General features: G+C 46.6%; 1 protein-coding gene across 2 annotated transcripts in view; it reads left to right on the top strand.

Annotated features, from left to right (window-relative positions):
- RABL6 (RAB, member RAS oncogene family like 6) overlaps positions 1 to 18,435 on the top strand; it is a 385,105-nt gene that overhangs the window by 148,623 nt on the left and 218,047 nt on the right. For both annotated transcript variants that reach the window (XM_086921172.1, XM_086921173.1), the window contains exons 4-5: positions 17,072 to 17,124; positions 17,569 to 17,660. In XM_086921172.1, coding sequence (XP_086777298.1) covers positions 17,072 to 17,124; positions 17,569 to 17,660 — 145 coding nt within the window. The remainder of the gene's footprint in view (positions 1 to 17,071; positions 17,125 to 17,568; positions 17,661 to 18,435) is intronic.

Raw genomic sequence — 18,435 nt, 5'->3', positions numbered from 1 at the left:
CCAAAAAGAAAGAGGGGACTTGCTGAGCTGAAAAGGATATCTTTATAAAAGGGGAACACACTATACAAATATTCAACATTTCAGTAAAGGCGCGCGGCTTACTGAGAAAATGAAAGCGGCCGAAAGGGGAGAAAGAGTGCACGCCGAGGTGACGAGAAGGACTGGGCGAGAAGGGAGGGGGGGGTTGCCAGCAGCAGATCAGCCTGATTAAAGCTGATTAAAAGGGAGGGGGAGGAGGGAGTGCGATGCGAGCAGCAGAAGGGAAGGGGGCGGAGAGGAGGCTCTGAGGGAGAGCGACGTAAAGCCATGCTTTGCGCCCTCTATGCCAGCAGTAGCACTTTGAAGACTCCCTTATTAAATGTCTCGCTAGCAGCGCATGTGCGCTGGCTCAGCGAAACCTAAAAACTACACACAAATATGGAAAAACAAATTGCTTGTAAGGAATGCAAGATGAAGAAAAACTTGTGAAATGTGCACAGGGATTACATCACTGAGATGAATGTTCTTAAGGAGTTTTACAGTAGTTAAAAAATCGATCAGTGTCTTTGTGTGTACAGTTAAGGTTATGAATATAGATCAGGGTAAAAACCACTTAAAGCCCAGTGTCCATGTTAGTTACATTTAACAAGCGGTGGCAATAGCTCTTGCTAGCGTTTTGGAATCCTGACTAAAACATTTGAAACGGCCATCCAAAAAAAGCTTTTCCTCATACCCAATCTTACATTATTAACTAGATGGCCCCTTAAAACAAGTCGGGTGGGGGCGGGAGTGCTTTGGCGGGGGAGCAGCAGCCTTTGATGTGCGAGCGAGTGGGAGGGAAAGCCATATGGGGTGTGATTGAGAAGTGAGGCCAAGCGCGCGCCGGGGAAGCGTCGCGGTTGAGTACCTCACATGCATTGGGGACAATCCTCGCTGGTTTCAAGAGTTTGTTTTGCCTACAATACTCTCGAAGAACAACGCATGCGCGTTGGTTCTACGAGACCTAATGATTGCCGTGGGGGGTGGCTCAGGGCACCCTGAGCCTGCTGCCTACCTGCTGCAGAGTCAGTCACCGACACCAGTCACTCAGTGATGCGGCTGCCTGGCAAAAGATCTGCTCATCAAGAACAGAATTTAGTAAGTAAAGTAGTTACCACTTGCCACCTCCACCCAAGTATCTGTCAGTGTACTAGGTTAGTGCCCTTCTATTTCTGGTGCTTTGCAGTTGTTTTAAGGCCTTATTAGAGTTTCTCGTTGCTGAAATGGTAGTAAGTTCTGATATGTATATGCTTCCTTCATCTTTATTGCTTGATTTTGCTTGTGAGAAAGTGTCACTCGTAGTCGTTGAAATATCACTCATAATTACTCTGAAATTATGAAAATGTCACACATACCAATCTAAAGCCTTAGCAAATATGTATCAGACTTCAGTCCCTTTGCAGGTAGAATTCTGATGGCACGACTATCTAAGAAGGCAATCTCTGCCAAAGCTAGATACCAATATGCTAAACTGCTTCTAAAGACTAAAGTCCCATGGGAGAAAAACTTTAAAACACTTGAGGATGTTGACTGGGATGTGACTCTTATGTGCCTCTGGGAAGTAGCAGTATGGTTCAATACAAAAAGAGTATGCAGTTCCTGACAGGATAAAACAGGTTGTGTAAGCGAGTGGGAGCTCGCTAAATGTCGAGACTAACGGGGGAATTTCACTTGTTGGAATTAGGACCCTCACACACCCAGCCAGCTTGTTGTCATGCTTCATCATTGGCTCTGCTCCTCATCGGGTCGGCGCTGCAATACCCGACAGGCACCCATGAAGGGGCTCTTTGGCGTAGATCTTTTATTCCTTGCCGTAGTGTGTGGTGCGTGTAAGGGGCCTAGTGTGTGTAGATGTAAAGGAAGATGAGGCTAAAATAGGAGGTCTGGTCAAACCAGAAATTTTTTAATGTGTGGCCCTTCTCCTATTTAAAGTTAAGTGTGGCGCCCCCCTGAAGTAATGTTACAGGGTACCGCGCTGGAAGGTCAACATGTTTCTTGCCAAACTGTCTATTGGACGGCAATTCTTCTGGACCAGTATCAGTTTCTATCTACACTATCAATCGTGGTCAATTGTAGTGAAAGTGAGAGACCACATAAAGCACCCTAAAAAGTGGTACCCGTCACTCTAGCAAGACAACCTGTAAAAAATAATAAAACATAACAGTATCAATCAGATGTAGGCATTTAATTATACCTTTAAAAACATGCCCATGCAGCACTAAAACAGTGACTGAGACATGCTCACGTTGAGGTGCTGTGACAAACAAGTGTGGCGACGATGTGAAGTTTAAAAGAGGCAGAAATTCTGAAATAACTCACTTCATTTGAGTCCAAAATTCATGTCAACGTATTCCAGCAGATGATGACACTGTAAAGACTAGTGCCCTGTAAATACGAAGTATGGGTTAAAAAGACAGGGTGGGAGGTCGGGGAACAAATGGTGGTCCCACTGGAAACTGGCCCGGGATTCTGAGGGTATTGCGGCGCCGACCCGACGAAGAGCAGACCCAATGAGGAAGCATGATACCTAGCTCGCTGGGTGTTTGAGGGTCCTAATTCCAATAAGAGTAATTCCCCCCCCCCCCCCCCCCCCCCCCCCCCCCTAGTCTAAACATTTAGGGAGCTTCCGCTCGCTTACAAAACCTGTTTTATCCTGTCAGGAACTGTATACTCTTTTGTATTGATCTGTCGCTGGGCATGTATGCTGGACCTGTTGATCCAAGCCCTTAGTTCCCCTTCTTTGTAGACAGGTAGCAGTATGGACCAGGCTTAGACTCATCCATCGTAACTTCCTGCATAGAGTCTACTTCCACAGAAGCAGTATATTACAGACTGGTTTAACTGCAAACGCTACCTGTTTGAAATGTAACGAAAGGAAAGAAACCTTCATATGCACACTGTGCCGATTGTTTCTTGAAGAATAATGAGTGACTATAGATCATACACTTTCAGCACTAGTAGGTGCGGATGTCTTAACACCTCAATACGTACTACTATTCCTACCTAATGACGTGGGTTGACCGGACCCAAATAAAGCCTCTGCTATTTGGCGCTCATGGTAGTGAAGGTAGGCATTGATAAGTGAGGGTGCCCACTGAGATTTTGTAGTGCATGGCATTGACCAATGCATGAAGGCAGAAAAGGTTATTTATAAAAGTAGGGGTGCCAGTGGAAATTTGGGGAAAATATGGGGACCGTGGAGGAACTGCTATGGGCTACATGATATAGAGGGAGAAGGCAATATGTGGCTTAAAGGGGGGCACAGGACACCTTAATGAAATGGGAGGGTGATTAGACAGCTGATCGTCTACAACGTTGATGATGGGGAAATGTGCCTTTCAACATTTGACTATATCCAGGAAAATAAAAAGAATCATTAGGATCAATACTTAAAGAATGTCTGAGTGCATTCTAGCAGCCGTTTAAGCTTAAATGTGTCCATGCATTTTAAATGAACTGTACTGAACACAGCTTCAGACTGTTGATATTGTGTTTGTTTGACTTTCTGACTAATGCACGATTGTTTATACAGCGTTATGTTATTAAGTAGTAGTAGCAGCTAAATTACTAGACTAACTCCTGTAATATTTTTTTTCCTGTTGGGTGCCCATGGTGTGCAACAGCATAAATCGCCCTTAGGCAGTTTGCGTAAGAATACTTAAATAATGAGCCTGTATCAGAGGGCCTACAAAAACACTCAACAGACACTTTTTTTGTCTCTAAACATATATTTTAATGAAGTCCTGCAAATGTCCTCCCTTATGAGGGATCTTGAATTTCAGTGGGATCTCAGTGTGGCTGAGGCACTCCTGAAGAAACCTTGTGTGCCTATCACAAACTTTGAAATAAACGTACTTACTTGAGAAATGCCTCCAAACAGTTATACCTCTACCAGGAGGTTCAGCGGGTACCAGTTCTTCTGATCCTCTTTTCAATCCCCTGTAAGATCTGAAGTCCCTAGTAAGCTTATTTTATTTAGTTTCATATTCTGTTTATTGATTATAGAACAAATGACAAAGATCAGACAAACTGAGGTCCCATGTCCCCTGTAAGAAGAACAACGAAGCAGAGCCATTATCCACATTACATAGTATGACAGTATGACAAAGGCATACATGGTAGAATCATATGTACCCGTGGTGCAGTCTTGGGTCCCTAGTAACCTGCAGGAGAATCCTTCAGCTGATATAGCATGCCTCGCCCCAGCATGAGGGGGGGTGTGGATACCATACAAAGGGGTGCATCCCTCCCCTTTAGAGGGGTGGAGTCGGAGCCAAGGGTGGCATGGGCTTGGATTTTCTTTTCACCACCCTCACCATCTGCTATCGGACTTTAGTTTTCTCCGATGAGTGAGGGGTTGGTCTTTACTAGCGATGACAAGCGTAGGCCCCATATGACAGACATTTTACACTGACTTCCTGGCCCTGGGCATTGCTTCCAATCTGGGCCCGCCCTCTCCTGCCCAAGTCTAGCTTTGCCACCGCTCTTGGGTGAGGGAAGGGTGCTCTTGTGCACAGGGGAACAAAGATGGCTGATTCTGGTCTTCACTTCCATCTCCCCTGGGGAAGGAGGGGATGGGCCTGAATACAGATTTAGAGAGACTGCATTTCTTGTGGGCTGTGGAAAGTTCACGTGCATTTTTTAAACATTTTGTGTGTATTTCAGTGTAAAGTTAACACTAGCCTGCATTGCGACTTATTTCCTGGCAACATCCCAAACTGATGGATTGTTGTGGTCCTCTGTTAGAAAGGTAATGGTTTTAATAGGCGACTTTCTTTTCAAAGGAAGGTACAGGCAATTACAGACCAAAAAATCGTTTGTGTTCCGTAAGGCTTATTAGGCTTAAAGCGTTATATTTTTAACCTGGCTTCCTAATTTGAACTAAAATCTGTCTGGAGATATACTAGGCTTTTAGAGACCACACACTAACCGAGTCGTCATTTTTTTCCCTTTGTGGCTCACGTACATCTTAATTAAAAAAAAAACATTTAATCTTCATTAAATATCCACTCTTGCTTGTTCTTTTTTAGGTCTCTGCTAGCGTAGACTGCGCACATGCGCAGTCTCGCTGGCGAGATTTTATGTCTCTCAGTACGAGGTTAATGCCCGGCCCATGGAGAAGAGGGGAGAAAGAAAAACACGCCCCCCAGTTTGAAAAGGACGGGGCTTAGAGCAAATGGCGAGCGCTTGTCTACTTAGATGGTCGGACCCACCTGAATTCGACAGAGGTAGTAGAGTTGAGGTAAAAATTTGAGCGCGTGTTGCATGACAGAAGGGCAGAGGTACGTATTGTTCTTGGTTCCAGGCCGTGCTTTGCCATCTTCCTCTGGGCTTTGTTTAACTGACTGCCAGGAGGAGGCGGAGCGTCTTGCGTATGCGGGCAAGGAGGTCTGGCCTATCATTTTCTTTGTCCCGGTTGTCGGAGAAGACTGTGCTGTTTACAGCTGGAGGGTAGAGCGGAAAATAACGCCTCACAGCAACCTTCACCACCTGCTACCAGAACCTACGGGCCTTGCTCGCTATGTCAGGCCAGCTCTGCTTCGACGCCGGCTTTTCCAGTGAGGAGGTGCTAGGCAGCCGATTCAATCTCCACCGCGCCTGCAGGGACAATGACCTCCTTGAGTTGTGCTCCCTATTGCAGCCGCCGAGCACCCCCGATGGCGCCGCCGAACTGGCTGCGGAGGACTCCTTCTACTGCTGGACCCCGATTCACTGGGCTGCGCTTTTTGGCAAGGTACCGGGCAAAGGCGGGGGCGCGTTTCTTCTTTATTGTGGCCCACAGCGAGTGAAAGTACTGCTATGTCACTGGGACCATTGGGTTTGGTGGGGTGTAACCCCCTCCCGGGAAAGGGCACATCATGCACATACAATAGTTTGTTAGGATATTTGGTTTAATGGTTCAGTCGCCTCATTTTGAATTCCTCCCCTCTTCTCTTTCCAATGCAACGTTCTTTATGTATCTTTCTGTTTGTCTGGGATGGGCCGCACCATTTTTGAACGAGTGCCGGGGGCGGAGTTTTCCACAGATAAAACATTCCTTTTTCGCGGGCAGATGTTGCGGGCTAGAGTTTGCCAGTAGTTTTCTCCCACCTCTTCTCCCGCCTTGAATGTTTTTTTTTTATTCTATCACCTTTCGGGTGAGATACGGCACCTTCATTCGCCAAAGCAAGGCGTATCCTTCAAACTGCTGTTCTTCTGCAGTAACTTCTAGTTTGTTTTACACGGTGTAACTGCCGATTGCGGGTTATCTCCGTTCGTGCAGTCACGGAAATTAATTATTTTATGAACTGTAACAGATTTTTAACCCTGTTGCGACTTCTCGTCTTCTTGAGTTAACTGTTGCGTCCGGTATTTTTCAAAATAAGACTTTGTTGAAATCTTGTTGCAAGCGTTTTCTTGCCTTCTGCCCCTCATTGTGCTCGTTTTTCTTGCCTCTGTTCCCTGATTGTGCTCGTTTTTCTTGCCTCTGTTCCCTGATTGTGCTGACTTTTCTTGCCTCTGCCCCCCTGATTGTGCTTGTGAAAGACTATAATCATGTAAAACAGTTGATTGGTCTTAGCTGGAGACAGTTCTAACAATACAAAGAGCATGTACGTCAATGCGTGATATAAAACAAATAACAAAACTAGGTATAGAAGATCAGCACTTCACTTCAATTACTTTAGAGCTAGTGTGTGTGTGTGTGTGTGTGTGTGTGGCTCTGTGTGTGTGTGGCTCTGTGTGTGTGTGGCTCTGTGTGTGTGTGGCTGTGTGTGTGTGGCTGTGTGTGTGTGGCTCTGTGTGTGTGTGGCTCTGTGTTTGTGTGTGTGGCTCTGTGTGTGTGTGTGGCTCTGTGTGTGTGTGGCTCTGTGTGTGTGTGTGGCTCTCTGTGTGTGTGTGTGTGTGTGTGTGTGTGTGTGTGTGTGTGTGTGTGTGTGGCTCTGTGTGTGTGTGTGGCTCTGTGTGTGTGTGTGTGGCTCTGTGTGTGTGTGTGTGGCTCTGTGTGTGTGTGTGGCTCTGTGTGTGTGTGTGGCTCTGTGTGTCTGTGTGTGTGTGTGTGGCTCTGTTTGTGTGTGTGGCTCTGTGTATGTGGCTCTGTGTGTGTGTGTGGCTCTGTGTGTGTGTGTCTCTGTGTGTGTGTGTGGCTCTGTGTGTGTGTGTCTCTGTGTGTGTGTGTGGCTCTGTGTGTGTGTGTGTGTGTGTGTGTGTGTGTGGCTCTGTGTGTGTGTGTGTGTGGCTCTGTGTGTGTGTGTGGCTCTGTGTGTGTGTGTGTGTGTGTGTGGCTCTGTGTGTGTGTGTGGCTCTGTGTGTGTGTGTGTGTGTGGCTCTGTGTGTGTGTGTGGCTCTGTGTGTGTGTGGCTCTCTGTGTGTGTGTGTGGCTCTGTGTGTGTGTGTGTGTGTGGCTCTGTGTGTGTGTGTGTGTGGCTCTGTGTGTGTGTGTGTGTGGCTCCGTGTGTGTGTGTCTCTGTGTGTGTGTGGCTCTGTGTGTGTGTGTGGCTGTGTGTGGCTCTGTGTGTGTGCGTGTGTGGCTCTGTGTGGCTCTGTGTGTGTGTGTGTGTGTGGCTCTGTGTGTGTGTGTGTGTGTGGCTCTGTGTGTGTGTGTGTGTGTGTGTGTGGCTCTGTGTGTGTGTGTGGCTCTGTGTGTGTGTGCTGCTCTGTGTGGGGCTCTGTGTGTGGCTCTGTGTGTGTGGGGCTCTGTGTAGGGTTCTGTGTGTGTGTGTGTGTGTGTGTGCAAAGGCAATAGGTCTCGCATTTGCGAGAGATTAAGCTATTACTCTCTACTACTCTCTAATGCTTACCTTTTGCCATTGTAAATGACAATACCATATATTTATCGGTTAAAAAAACCAAATGAAAAAAATGACATTTGCAATGCTAATAGCTCTAACTTTAACAAAGACGAGACCATTGCATTGTAAATGCTTGTTCGTCTTGCCTACTAGACTGTGCATGCACTGCTGGTTGCGAGTCATATTGTCAACTTACAGTGGGTTTAGGGTCCGCCCATTGCTTGCTATTGATTGGCTTAATTGGAACTGCTGTTTGCTTTCTTCTTATTTATTAGCGTATATGTGGGCTTTGCTTCGTCTTTGTGCGATTGACTCTACTCTGGAGCATAGACACCTTTTTTTGTGTCCTTCCACTGCTCACTTTTTAGGTGCTCCTTTTTTTTGTTTAAGCACTCCCAGAGAGTGCATGTGTTTTCCAGCTCTCTTCCTCGTGTACTTACCCCACTTTCCTCCGCCTTGCTTTTGTTGCTCCTTCTCTGCCCGTATGCTTCTCTCCACATCCCCTCCATGAGGCACTTGCGTGCTGCTTCTGTCATGTTTCTTCCTTGCCTGTGTGCTTCTCCTCCCTCCACATTGTGCTCTCTCATCTGTTTTCTTTCTCCTGCTTCATGTTCGTCTTTCTCTTTGCTTCCCTCCTCCCCCTTCGGTGTTGCTTTGCCCCACCACGCCCCTGTGTTGATTCCCCTGCCGTTTTGTCTAATGAACCAACTTGGATCTGTAAGCAAAAAAGAAAAAATTCCGCACGCATGAGGTCGCAGGTGCACAGATGCGTGGTGCGCAAGCTTGCAAAATGACACGGCTATACTGGCCGTAGGCTTTTCCCCTCTTTTTCTCACAATGTTGCAGAGCGCCAGCATAGCATTCCAGCATGGTTAGAGCCTCTGGGAAAGCCAGTAGGTCCAAAAGGCGAGACCTGACCTATCGTCTATTCCAGTGCTGGCTTGCTTTGCATGTCTTCCTAGTGCCGCCTCCCTGCCTCTGTCTTCCCTAGCGAAGCCTGGGGTTGAACCTACATGTCCTGAGTAATGCTGAGTGGCTCTTCAGCCTTCAGCCATTAGCGCAGGAGGCTCAACAGCCACTTTCAGGTGGACTAACAAAATGCTTGGAGGAGGTGAAGGCCTGGATGACTCTGTCATCGCTAAAGCTCAATGGTGACAAAACGGAGCTTATGCTCCTGGGCCCTGCTGATCCCACCCTTTTCAACTCATTATGGCCCACCTGTCTAGGCCCCCCCCGGCTCCGAAAGAAAACATCAAAAGCCTAGGGGTATGGTTGGACAGGAGTCTTTCACTTAACACCCAGGTCACAAAGCTCTCAGCCACCTGCTTTGGACTGCTCAGGACACTGAAGAAAGTTCTTCCTTTGCTCCCAATGGAGGCAAAGCAGATGGCCATACAGGGCATGATACAGTCACGATTGGACTCTAACAATGCCCTCTATCTGGGTGCTCCAGAATACACACTAAAGAGACTACAGCTAGTTCAAAACTGCGCTGCACGCACTCTACTGCAGATCCCACGCAGAATGCGTTAGAGCGGCACTGACCAGCCTACACTGGCTTCCAGTGCGTAAGAGAGTCACTTTTAAGGCAATGTGTATTGCTCACCAGGCCTTCTGGGACTCGGGACCTCAAATTACTCGTAGCCTAGTAAGCCAGTATCGTCCAGGCAGAGACCTGCGATCTAGCCAGGCTTTTATGGCAACAGTCCCTAGAATCAAAAGGACAAGATCGGGGGGAAGGATGTTTTCCTTTAATGCCTCCAAGATCTGGAACTCCCTCCCTTCTCATTTGAGATCTAACCCTGACCTCGCCTCTTTCTGCAAACAACTAAAAACACACCTGTTCAATTCTCCTCAATAAAACTCAGCTCTCCTTTCCCTCTCCCGGTCTGCAACCTCACTCACCCTACCAACAGGTTCCTCTAGCGCTTGGACGCCTCAGGGCAGCAATTCGCGCTCTATAAATCCACTTTCATTCATTCATTCATTCATTGTGACCTAAGAGCCAGTGACAGCCATGGCCATTTCCTTTTACCACAGCCAATGCCCTCCTTTTACCACCCTCAAAACGTTCAGCTGTAATCTTTCTTGCCCAGGGCCGGACTGGGAACCAAAACCGGCCCTGTCAAAGTGCTCGGCCGGCCTCCCACCCCCCCATGGGGTTGTGGGTGCCGCCGAGCTCTTTCAGCCAATTTTGTTACAGGGCCGATTTTGCAGCTATGCTGCAAAAACGCCCCCCAAGGACCCCAAACCGGCCCCCCACCCGTGCAGCGCACCAGAGGATTGCCCGGTGCCCGCTACGGCCAGTCCGGCCCTGTTCTTGCCACTGAGAGACAGGTGCAGTGACAAGTTCGAAGGGACTGTGTACAATTGTGACAAACTTGGTATTCTTTCTTTTTCTCTCACAGCCCAGCCAGGCGCTTTTGCTTCCGCATTTAAGATTATGCCGTTGCACCTAGGTACCCAGTGGTCCCCGACCACTACTCTATAATGTTTTTAGCAAAAGATTACGATGGAGAGTTTAAAGGCCCCGACTTTTTTCAAGACTTGATGTAGTATATTTTTCTAAAATAAATAACACTGAACAATAACTACTGCACGTTGTCTTTTTGTTACCTGTCTCTGATCTTTTATCTAACCAAGAGTTAAGCCTGGACAATTCGATTCCTCTACCACTGAAAGTCAAAACACAAACGAGGTGCTTGGCAGTTCAGTGGGAGCCTCAATATCTGTCTGCAGGGGGTGCAGCGACAACAGGCAATACTTGGCACAGTGGTTTTCCACTTACCGTTGAGTTTGATAGACACTGTAGAACTGGCCAAACATCCTTACTCTGTTTTCAGACCTACAGTGTTTTGCAGATTCTTTTGTCCACAGAAAGAGGAACAAGGAAGAGCTAATTAGTTCATTCAGGCTGGTTTTCACAGACGGTTGTGGTTTTGGCAAGTTGCAGTGAACGGCCACAAGGTGGCAGCACATCCCTAGTTCTGGATGGGGAACGCCCACGAACAATGATATAACTGCTGCCCGATTTTAAGAATAAACGAGATCCTAATATAATTTCTGGCCATTCTTAAGAACAAACGAGGTCCTCTTAGTATTGATCTGTTAGCCGCAAAATAATTCCATTTCAGTTTTCTTCTTAAAGGTGCAGCTAATACAGTGTCTAATGGCCGTATTCATGGTTCCAGCTGCCTTTTATGCTCCTGTACAGCGTTTACCTTGCAGGAGCGAGCAGCGGCGCCATCTGTTTCCAAAGCACGGGCGCGATAATTGCAAACGAATGGCGCCGCTGCTCGCTCACGCAAGGTAAAAGCCATACATGCACGAGTGTCCATTGGAAACAGTGCAGTACATGCACTAGTTTCTGAAAAAGTCCGTTGTGATTCCAAGAGGTCACTCCAAAGCAGCGCTTGCGCGCTGCATAGGCAAGACCTAAAAATTGATAAATACAGAAAAAATTTCCAAAAAATAAATATGGATCAATACAGACGGAAATGTCAAAAAAAAAAATACCATAAAACCGTGACAGGCATTTTGTTAAACAGTGTAATAGTACACAGTTTATTTACAGTGGAAGGAGGAAACACTAGGAACCAGGATTCAAACGCGGCACTCAGTTCATGGTAGAGATCAGCAGTGAGTGATTAACTAGCTGAGCTATCTCACAAGCTCAAATGATGGCAGCATGTAAATCGCTGTAAAAATTGAGAGTTGATATATTTAAGCAAAGTCTATGATACAATACCTTACCACAACCCGTCCTTTTGGAGTGCAGATGCAACCTTTGGTGCTGCTGTGGCGATTTAGACCCTGTCTTTAACCAGAGCAATATTGGATAAAGATGTGTTATCTTCGAGATTTGGGCCCCGGTTCAACCATTTTGATGCATGTTGTTTTTTGGTATTTATATTTAGGGATACCTCAATCGTCTCTTAACCCTCGCTTGCAGCTGTGCTGTCTCCTCTCAAGGTTTCTCTGCTTAATAGTTTTTTTTCAGTATCTTTAGAGCTCTCCCAGTTTTACCAAATACTCTCCATCCTCTCTGTGGGTGGCAAGTTATTGTTAATACCGTTGTCACCTACACAAAGTCTAGTGGGCATGCATTGGACGCTTGAGTGTGGCATGAACATAGCACAGACTGCTTTTTATCAATATTATATCTCTTCAAAAAAAATATATAACATTACCCGGCCCCGGAATGAGCAGGTCCCTATGAGTTTGTAAATCATTATAGCCTACGGTCTGGATGAACACATTTACGTTCTGGCCAAGCTGGGCCCCGTGGCTGGTACCACATACATGCTTTTGTCCTAGAGTTACAAGCAACTTGATTCCCAAAGACAGTTCTTTTTAATTATTGAGTTCTCTGTTAATCACATTTGTTTTATAGAGGGCGAATTAGAAATGTTAACCGCATTGTGAAATCTCCACTATTTGTTGTGCCTGTGCACATTCGAACTCTTGTCCTTTCTTTGGGAGACTCAAGTGATGGATTCACTAATTATGACTACAGTCTTTACTTTCCAGTAGCTGGGCAGTAGAAAACCACAAGCGCATAGGACCTGTGCTTATCCAATTCAGTATGACTTGTACACTAATCATTCCAGCGGTGTGTGAAGAGTACTGTTTCATGCTCATGCTTGTTAAAGCGTGTGTGCATGTCTGTGTAGGCACACTCACCAGGGGTGGAGCATCCAAACAGCAAGTTCAAAAGCACTACAACTTACTGCGCTTCTGAGAGGCACTAGAACCACATCTTGTGCGGCAGCCACTGCAAATTGTTAGCACTGATGTGAAATGGTATGTGTCCTCTCACCATGTGCATGCATAATGTTCATAATAATGAAGCAGTTGCATGCCATGATTGGTAGCCATGCGTTATACTGGAATCATTGTGGTGAAAGGGTACCCTCTCTCTTATGTGGTGGACTTGTGTGCATGCCCAGTTATATTGGAAAGAAATGTAATTTCATATTAAGAATATTGCGGGGATCACACTGCCCCTGCAGCCCCGAACGATTCTACACGCCGACCTGGGGATAAACCGCATCTATCCGCTGACTACCCCAATTGGTTAATTGATATCACATCTACTATTGGCAGCCAGTCCGGCAATGGCTCTGCTTTGGAACAAGCCGGCCGCCTGCCATTAGATATGTGGTGGAGCAAGGATTGGAATGTACACAGGATGGGGAAATGATCCGCTTTCCTGCATGTGATGCAGTATGACTTACATTTTGAACATACGTGTTCAAAGTGCTACGAAAATCGCAACTGTATGACATTTCCTCCTCCTCATCCCCTAGTGCAGAGGTCTTCAAACTTGGGGGCGCCCACCCCCTTTCCCCGGGGCAGCCTTAAGTTATCTCAGGGGGGTGGGCGCCAGGCTCTGGATGAAGTAACATGCTTTATTTTAAGTGATTAAAAAAAATGAGTGAAAATTACAAAAAACTATTTGATGGACAGAATGTAGATCAATGTCTTACATTCACCCCAGTACAATGATCTGGGCCTAAATCCATCGTTTTTTGCACTCCACACCACCCTGGGTTAGATAATGGCTTTATGCAAATCAGCTCTGACCCTGTGCCCCATGGGAACAGTCCAGTCCGAACTACACAGCCATATCTTTCCCAGACCGGAATCAAGCATCCGAGGACCGGACCGGTTTCGAGGTAACACCTCTCATCAGCCCGGCTAGCTTGACTCCAGTGGTGTGGAGGCTCTGGGACCCACGGCTGAGCTACCCCAGTACACTCAGGGAGAAAATTACAAAAAACAATTTGATGTACAGAATGTAGATCAATGTCTTACATTCACCCCAGTAAAGTAAAGTGATCCACATTCGGTCCATCACCTGTTTTGTTTGCAAATTCCGCCCTAAGTGCGCTGGGGATGCTCAGACGTGGGTCCCAGGCACTCCACACCACTGGAGTCAAGCTAGCCGGGCTGATGAGAGGTGTTACCTCGAAACCGGTCCGGTCCTCGGATGCTTGATTCCGTTCTGGGAAGGACATGGCTTTTGTAGTTCGGACTGGACTGTTCCCATAGGGCACAGGGTCAGAGCTGATTTGCATATCGCCATTGTCTAACCCAGGGTGGTGTGGAGTGCAAAAAAACGATGGATTTGGGCCCAGATCTTTGGACTGGGGTGAATGTGTGACATTGATCCACATTCAGTCCATCACCTGTTTTGTTTGCAAATTCCGCCCTAAGTGCGCTGGGGATGCTCAGACGTGGGTCCCAGGCACTCCACACCACTGGAGTCAAGCTAGCCGGGCTGATGAGAGGTGTTACCTCGAAACCGGTCCGGTCCTCGGATGCTTGATTCCGTTCTGGGAAGGACATGGCTTTTGTAGTTCGGACTGGACTGTTCCCATGGGGCACAGGGTCAGAGCTGATTTGCATATCGCCATTGTCTAACCCAGGGTGGTGTGGAGTGCAAAAAAAACAATGGATTTGGGCCCAGATCTTTGGACTGGGGTGAATGTGTGACATTGATCCACATTCGGTCCATCACCTGTTTTGTTTGCAAATTCCGCCCTAAGTGCGCTGGGGATGCTCAGACGTGGGTCCCAGGCACTCCACACCACTGGAGTCAAGCTAGCCGGGCTGATGAGAGGTGTTACCTCAAAACCGGTCCGGTCCTCGGATGCTTGATTCCGTTCTGGGAAGGACATGGCTTTTGTAGTTCGGACTGGACTGTTCCCATGGGGCACAGGGTCAGAGCTGATTTGCATATCGCCATTGTCTAACCCAGGGTGGTGTGGAGTGCAAAAAAACGATGGATTTGGGCCCAGATCTTTGGACTGGGGTGAATGTGACATTGATCCACATTCGGTCCATCACCTGTCTTGTTTGCAAATTCCGCTCTAAGTGCGCTGGGGATGCTCAGACGTGGGTCCCAGGCACTCCACACCACTGGAGTCAAGCTAGCCGGGCTGATGAGAGGTGTTACCTCGAAACCGGTCCAGTCCTCGGATGCTTGATTCCGTTCTGGGAAGGACATGGCTTTTGTAGTTCGGACTGGACTGTTCCCATGGGGCACAGGGTCAGAGCTGATTTGCATATCGCCATTGTCTAACCCAGGGTGGTGTGGAGTGCAAAAAAACGATGGATTTGGGCCCAGGTCTTTGGACTGGGGTGAATGTGTGACATTGATCCACATTCGGTCCATCACCTGTTTTGTTTGCAAATTCCGCCCTAAGTGCGCTGGGGATGCTCAGATGTGGGTCCCAGGCACTCCACACCACTGGAGTCAAGCTAGCCGGGCTGATGAGAAGTGTTACCTCGAAACCGGTCCGGTCCTCGGATGCTTGATTCCGTTCTGGGAAGGACATGGCTTTTGTAGTTCGGACTGGACTGTTCCCATGGGGCACAGGGTCAGAGCTGATTTGCATATCGCCATTGTCTAACCCAGGGTGGTGTGGAGTGCAAAAAAACGATGGATTTGGGCCCAGATCTTTGGACTGGGGTGAATGTGTGACATTGATCCACATTCGGTCCATCACCTGTTTTGTAAGCCACTTTGTGATGGGCCTCACTTTCCTCTTTTGACATTTATATCCTGACTGTGAGTGTTTGTAAAAGGGGTAACAGGACTAAACTGCAAAGTTTAAATAGGTATAGACCTATTTAAACATTAACAATGTAACATAATAATTGTGAAACATTGAGGGGGGCCCAATGATTTTTCTTTTTACCAATGGAAAATGATGCATCATCCTGGCGCTCGCCAGTTGGTCTGACGTAAAGAAGACATGGCGGGTTATATTGTGCATGAAATGTGTTTTCTATATCCTCTTGGGTAAACATTTGTGATAAATGTGGAACTGTAATGGTGCTTATCTTGCTTATTTCCCTTTAACAGTGATTGAACTCTTATAAATAACGCAGTTAAAAAATATGATGATGAGCTATGTGTCAAATCCTGCATAACACCATGAGGGATATCGGTGCTTCTTTGGAGTGTTCAGCCTTAGAATGTGTTGATCTGAGGTGGTCCCCGCAGATCCGCATTTCTAACCCTCTGGTGCAAAGTCTTAGTTAAGTGCAACAACACGAATTAGAAATGTAGGTGGACTACAACCCCCACCCAACCCACTAAGCGGTACTGTGCAGTGATGTTTTCTGGTCATGATTAGTCCCTATAGATGAGTTCAAGGACTGAGCGAAACTCCAAACCTGTTTTCATTAGGAATAACACTCAGGGTAGCACTAAAGAACACTGGGTAAAACTTGACAATGTTTATTTTCAAAAACCCAAGTCTGGTGAGCTGTAACCTCACAGAATATGAAAAAATGCAGCAATTCATTATATGGCGAGTACAATATGACAATTCCTAGCACTGTAAGTACGTTCCTAGCATCCTAACTCCTTATCGGTACTTCTAAGCGCCATGCTAAAATTTTACAAATTATTAAATAACAAGTTTATAAATCTAGTTTCTTAAGATGGATCACTCAGCATAACTTCATTAACGAGAACAAGCTGTTTAGCTATTCTCTATCATAGCCCTTGCCTGGGAATGATGAGCAGTGCCAAGCTGAAGGCCTCTTCTCTGCTGCGCTCTCGAAGCAATCCCCAGTTGGGATTGGTTTGCAATAAACCAGCAGGACATCTGGCCTAATACCAATTTTATCTCATGTTTATTAGGTTGGAAAAACTAAAATTCCGATATGACAAAATAAGCATGGTGATAAAAGCGTCATTTCAATTCACACATTAACATTTTAGCCTCCGCTGTAAGTGTCCATTTTAACATGGCAGTGACCATAATATAAACAACGAAAAACAGCAGGCAGATAGGCGGCAGACATGATGCTAACCCTTTTACACACATGTCTAAAACTTCACACTCTCTAACAGAAAGAGATCAGAGTTTGCAAGCCAGAATATGATAAGTAGAAGAAATAGAAACCGGCCCTGTCACATCGTTCATTACAAGAATAGTGGCTCAACTTTTCTTTTAAAGCAGTACCCTGCAGTCACCTGCTTTGGCTCCCCGCCTTAAACGTAGGATTGTAATAGGAAGCAATGTCCATGACAGCCATCAGATGCTTAGATCGAATACATTTCTGATGAACCTATATGAACATATTCCTGTCTGAATGGTCATTGTTGTAGTACATCGGTTGACAGTGGGGATTATGCTCTTTAGATTGAATTTCATGAGATCTCATCCCCCCTGAGGTCATGGAATATAGTTGTATTGTAAATTAGCATGAATTATTAAATTCATATTATGGAAAGATGTATACAGCTCTCAATTGTTTTTCAGGTAAATGCAAAAAACGCGGAGAAGGGCTGAAGCTGGAGAATGAGCCTCAAGAGGTAAGTGTATTTTTAAAGGGATATATAAGACCATGGTTTCTGATAGTGTCTGACCAGTGAGATGCGTTGTCTTGTTAAAGGTCAGTGAACAGAGCTGGGATTTTTAATGTCATGTTGACTCACTGTGTCGCCGGATGTGTGACTCCACTACTCTGAAGGCAACAGTAGCTCACCAAAAGTATTCCATATACCAGTGCTGTAGCACCCTACCAAAATGTCTCTTAAAGTGCTGGTTCCCAAAGTCGTCTTTGTCTGATTATACGTTTTGCATCCTCTTCAGCATATGAGATCCGTTATGGGCGCATGGAAGCGTTTCTCAGCAATCATCAGCAATTAATCAAATGTTTGTGAAACTGTGTAAGATTGCCCAGACAGACGTTTGGATAATTGCTGTTCTGCAAGGAAGGGATGGTATTTATTGGGTCCTCTGCTTTTCATTCCCAGCCTGATGGCGAGATGGCGCTTGACGCAGAGTTTCTTGATGTCTACAAGAACTGCAATGGAGTAGTCATGATGTTCGATATCACCAAGCAGTGGTAAGAAAACCTTTTACATAATGTTGTACATAGCTTCTTCATCGTGATTGGATTACAATACATGGTACAACATTGAGAGGTCAACACACAATGTTCCATTTGTAGATCCACAGTTCTGGAAGTGGTGCTAATGGAAATACAACTTGGACAGTTTTAGCTAAACTCGGAGTAGATATTCTTCTCCATTTTCAGGTCGAGACTGGCGTAGGCTGCGCACATGCGCAGTCTCGCCAGCTAGACTTAATGACTGAGTAGTGAGGGTAAACCCCGCCCCTATTCTCCATTGGCTGGCTTTCCAAACGGCAGCCAGCCATTGGAGAAGAGGTCTCAGTGTCATCATTGTCTCGGTCTAAGCCCCGTCTTTTTCGGATGGGGGGGCGTGTTTTTTAGGTTTGTTCTATCCTCTTCTCCATTGGCTGGAATGGTAAACAACAAGTCAAAAACACGCCCGTTGTTTACATTCCAGCCAATGGAGAAGAGGGGACAAAGAAAAAGAAGGCCCCTAGTCTGCAAAGGACGGGTCTTAGTGAGAAATGGCGAGCGCGTGGAGCTCTATATGGTTTGTACAGCAGCGCCATGCAAGGGAGACTCCCGGGGCGTGCCCGCCTACGCAGTGTGCGCTGTGTGCCCCGATCGCCGCCGCCGGCCCTGGAGCCGTGAGAGCACTTTGTTTGCCTTCACCGGGCCCAGAGTCCGTTGACGTGAGCACCAAGCGGAGCTGGGATTGGCGCCAGCTCTGCACGACTTGGGTGGCGGTATGGGTAGACTATCTTTT

The sequence above is a fragment of the Lissotriton vulgaris genome, chromosome 5, assembly GCF_964263255.1.
Source record: "Lissotriton vulgaris chromosome 5, aLisVul1.2, whole genome shotgun sequence".
NCBI classification, from domain to species: Eukaryota; Metazoa; Chordata; class Amphibia; order Caudata; family Salamandridae; genus Lissotriton; species Lissotriton vulgaris.
This window is presented reverse-complemented; position numbering and strand designations above follow the sequence as displayed.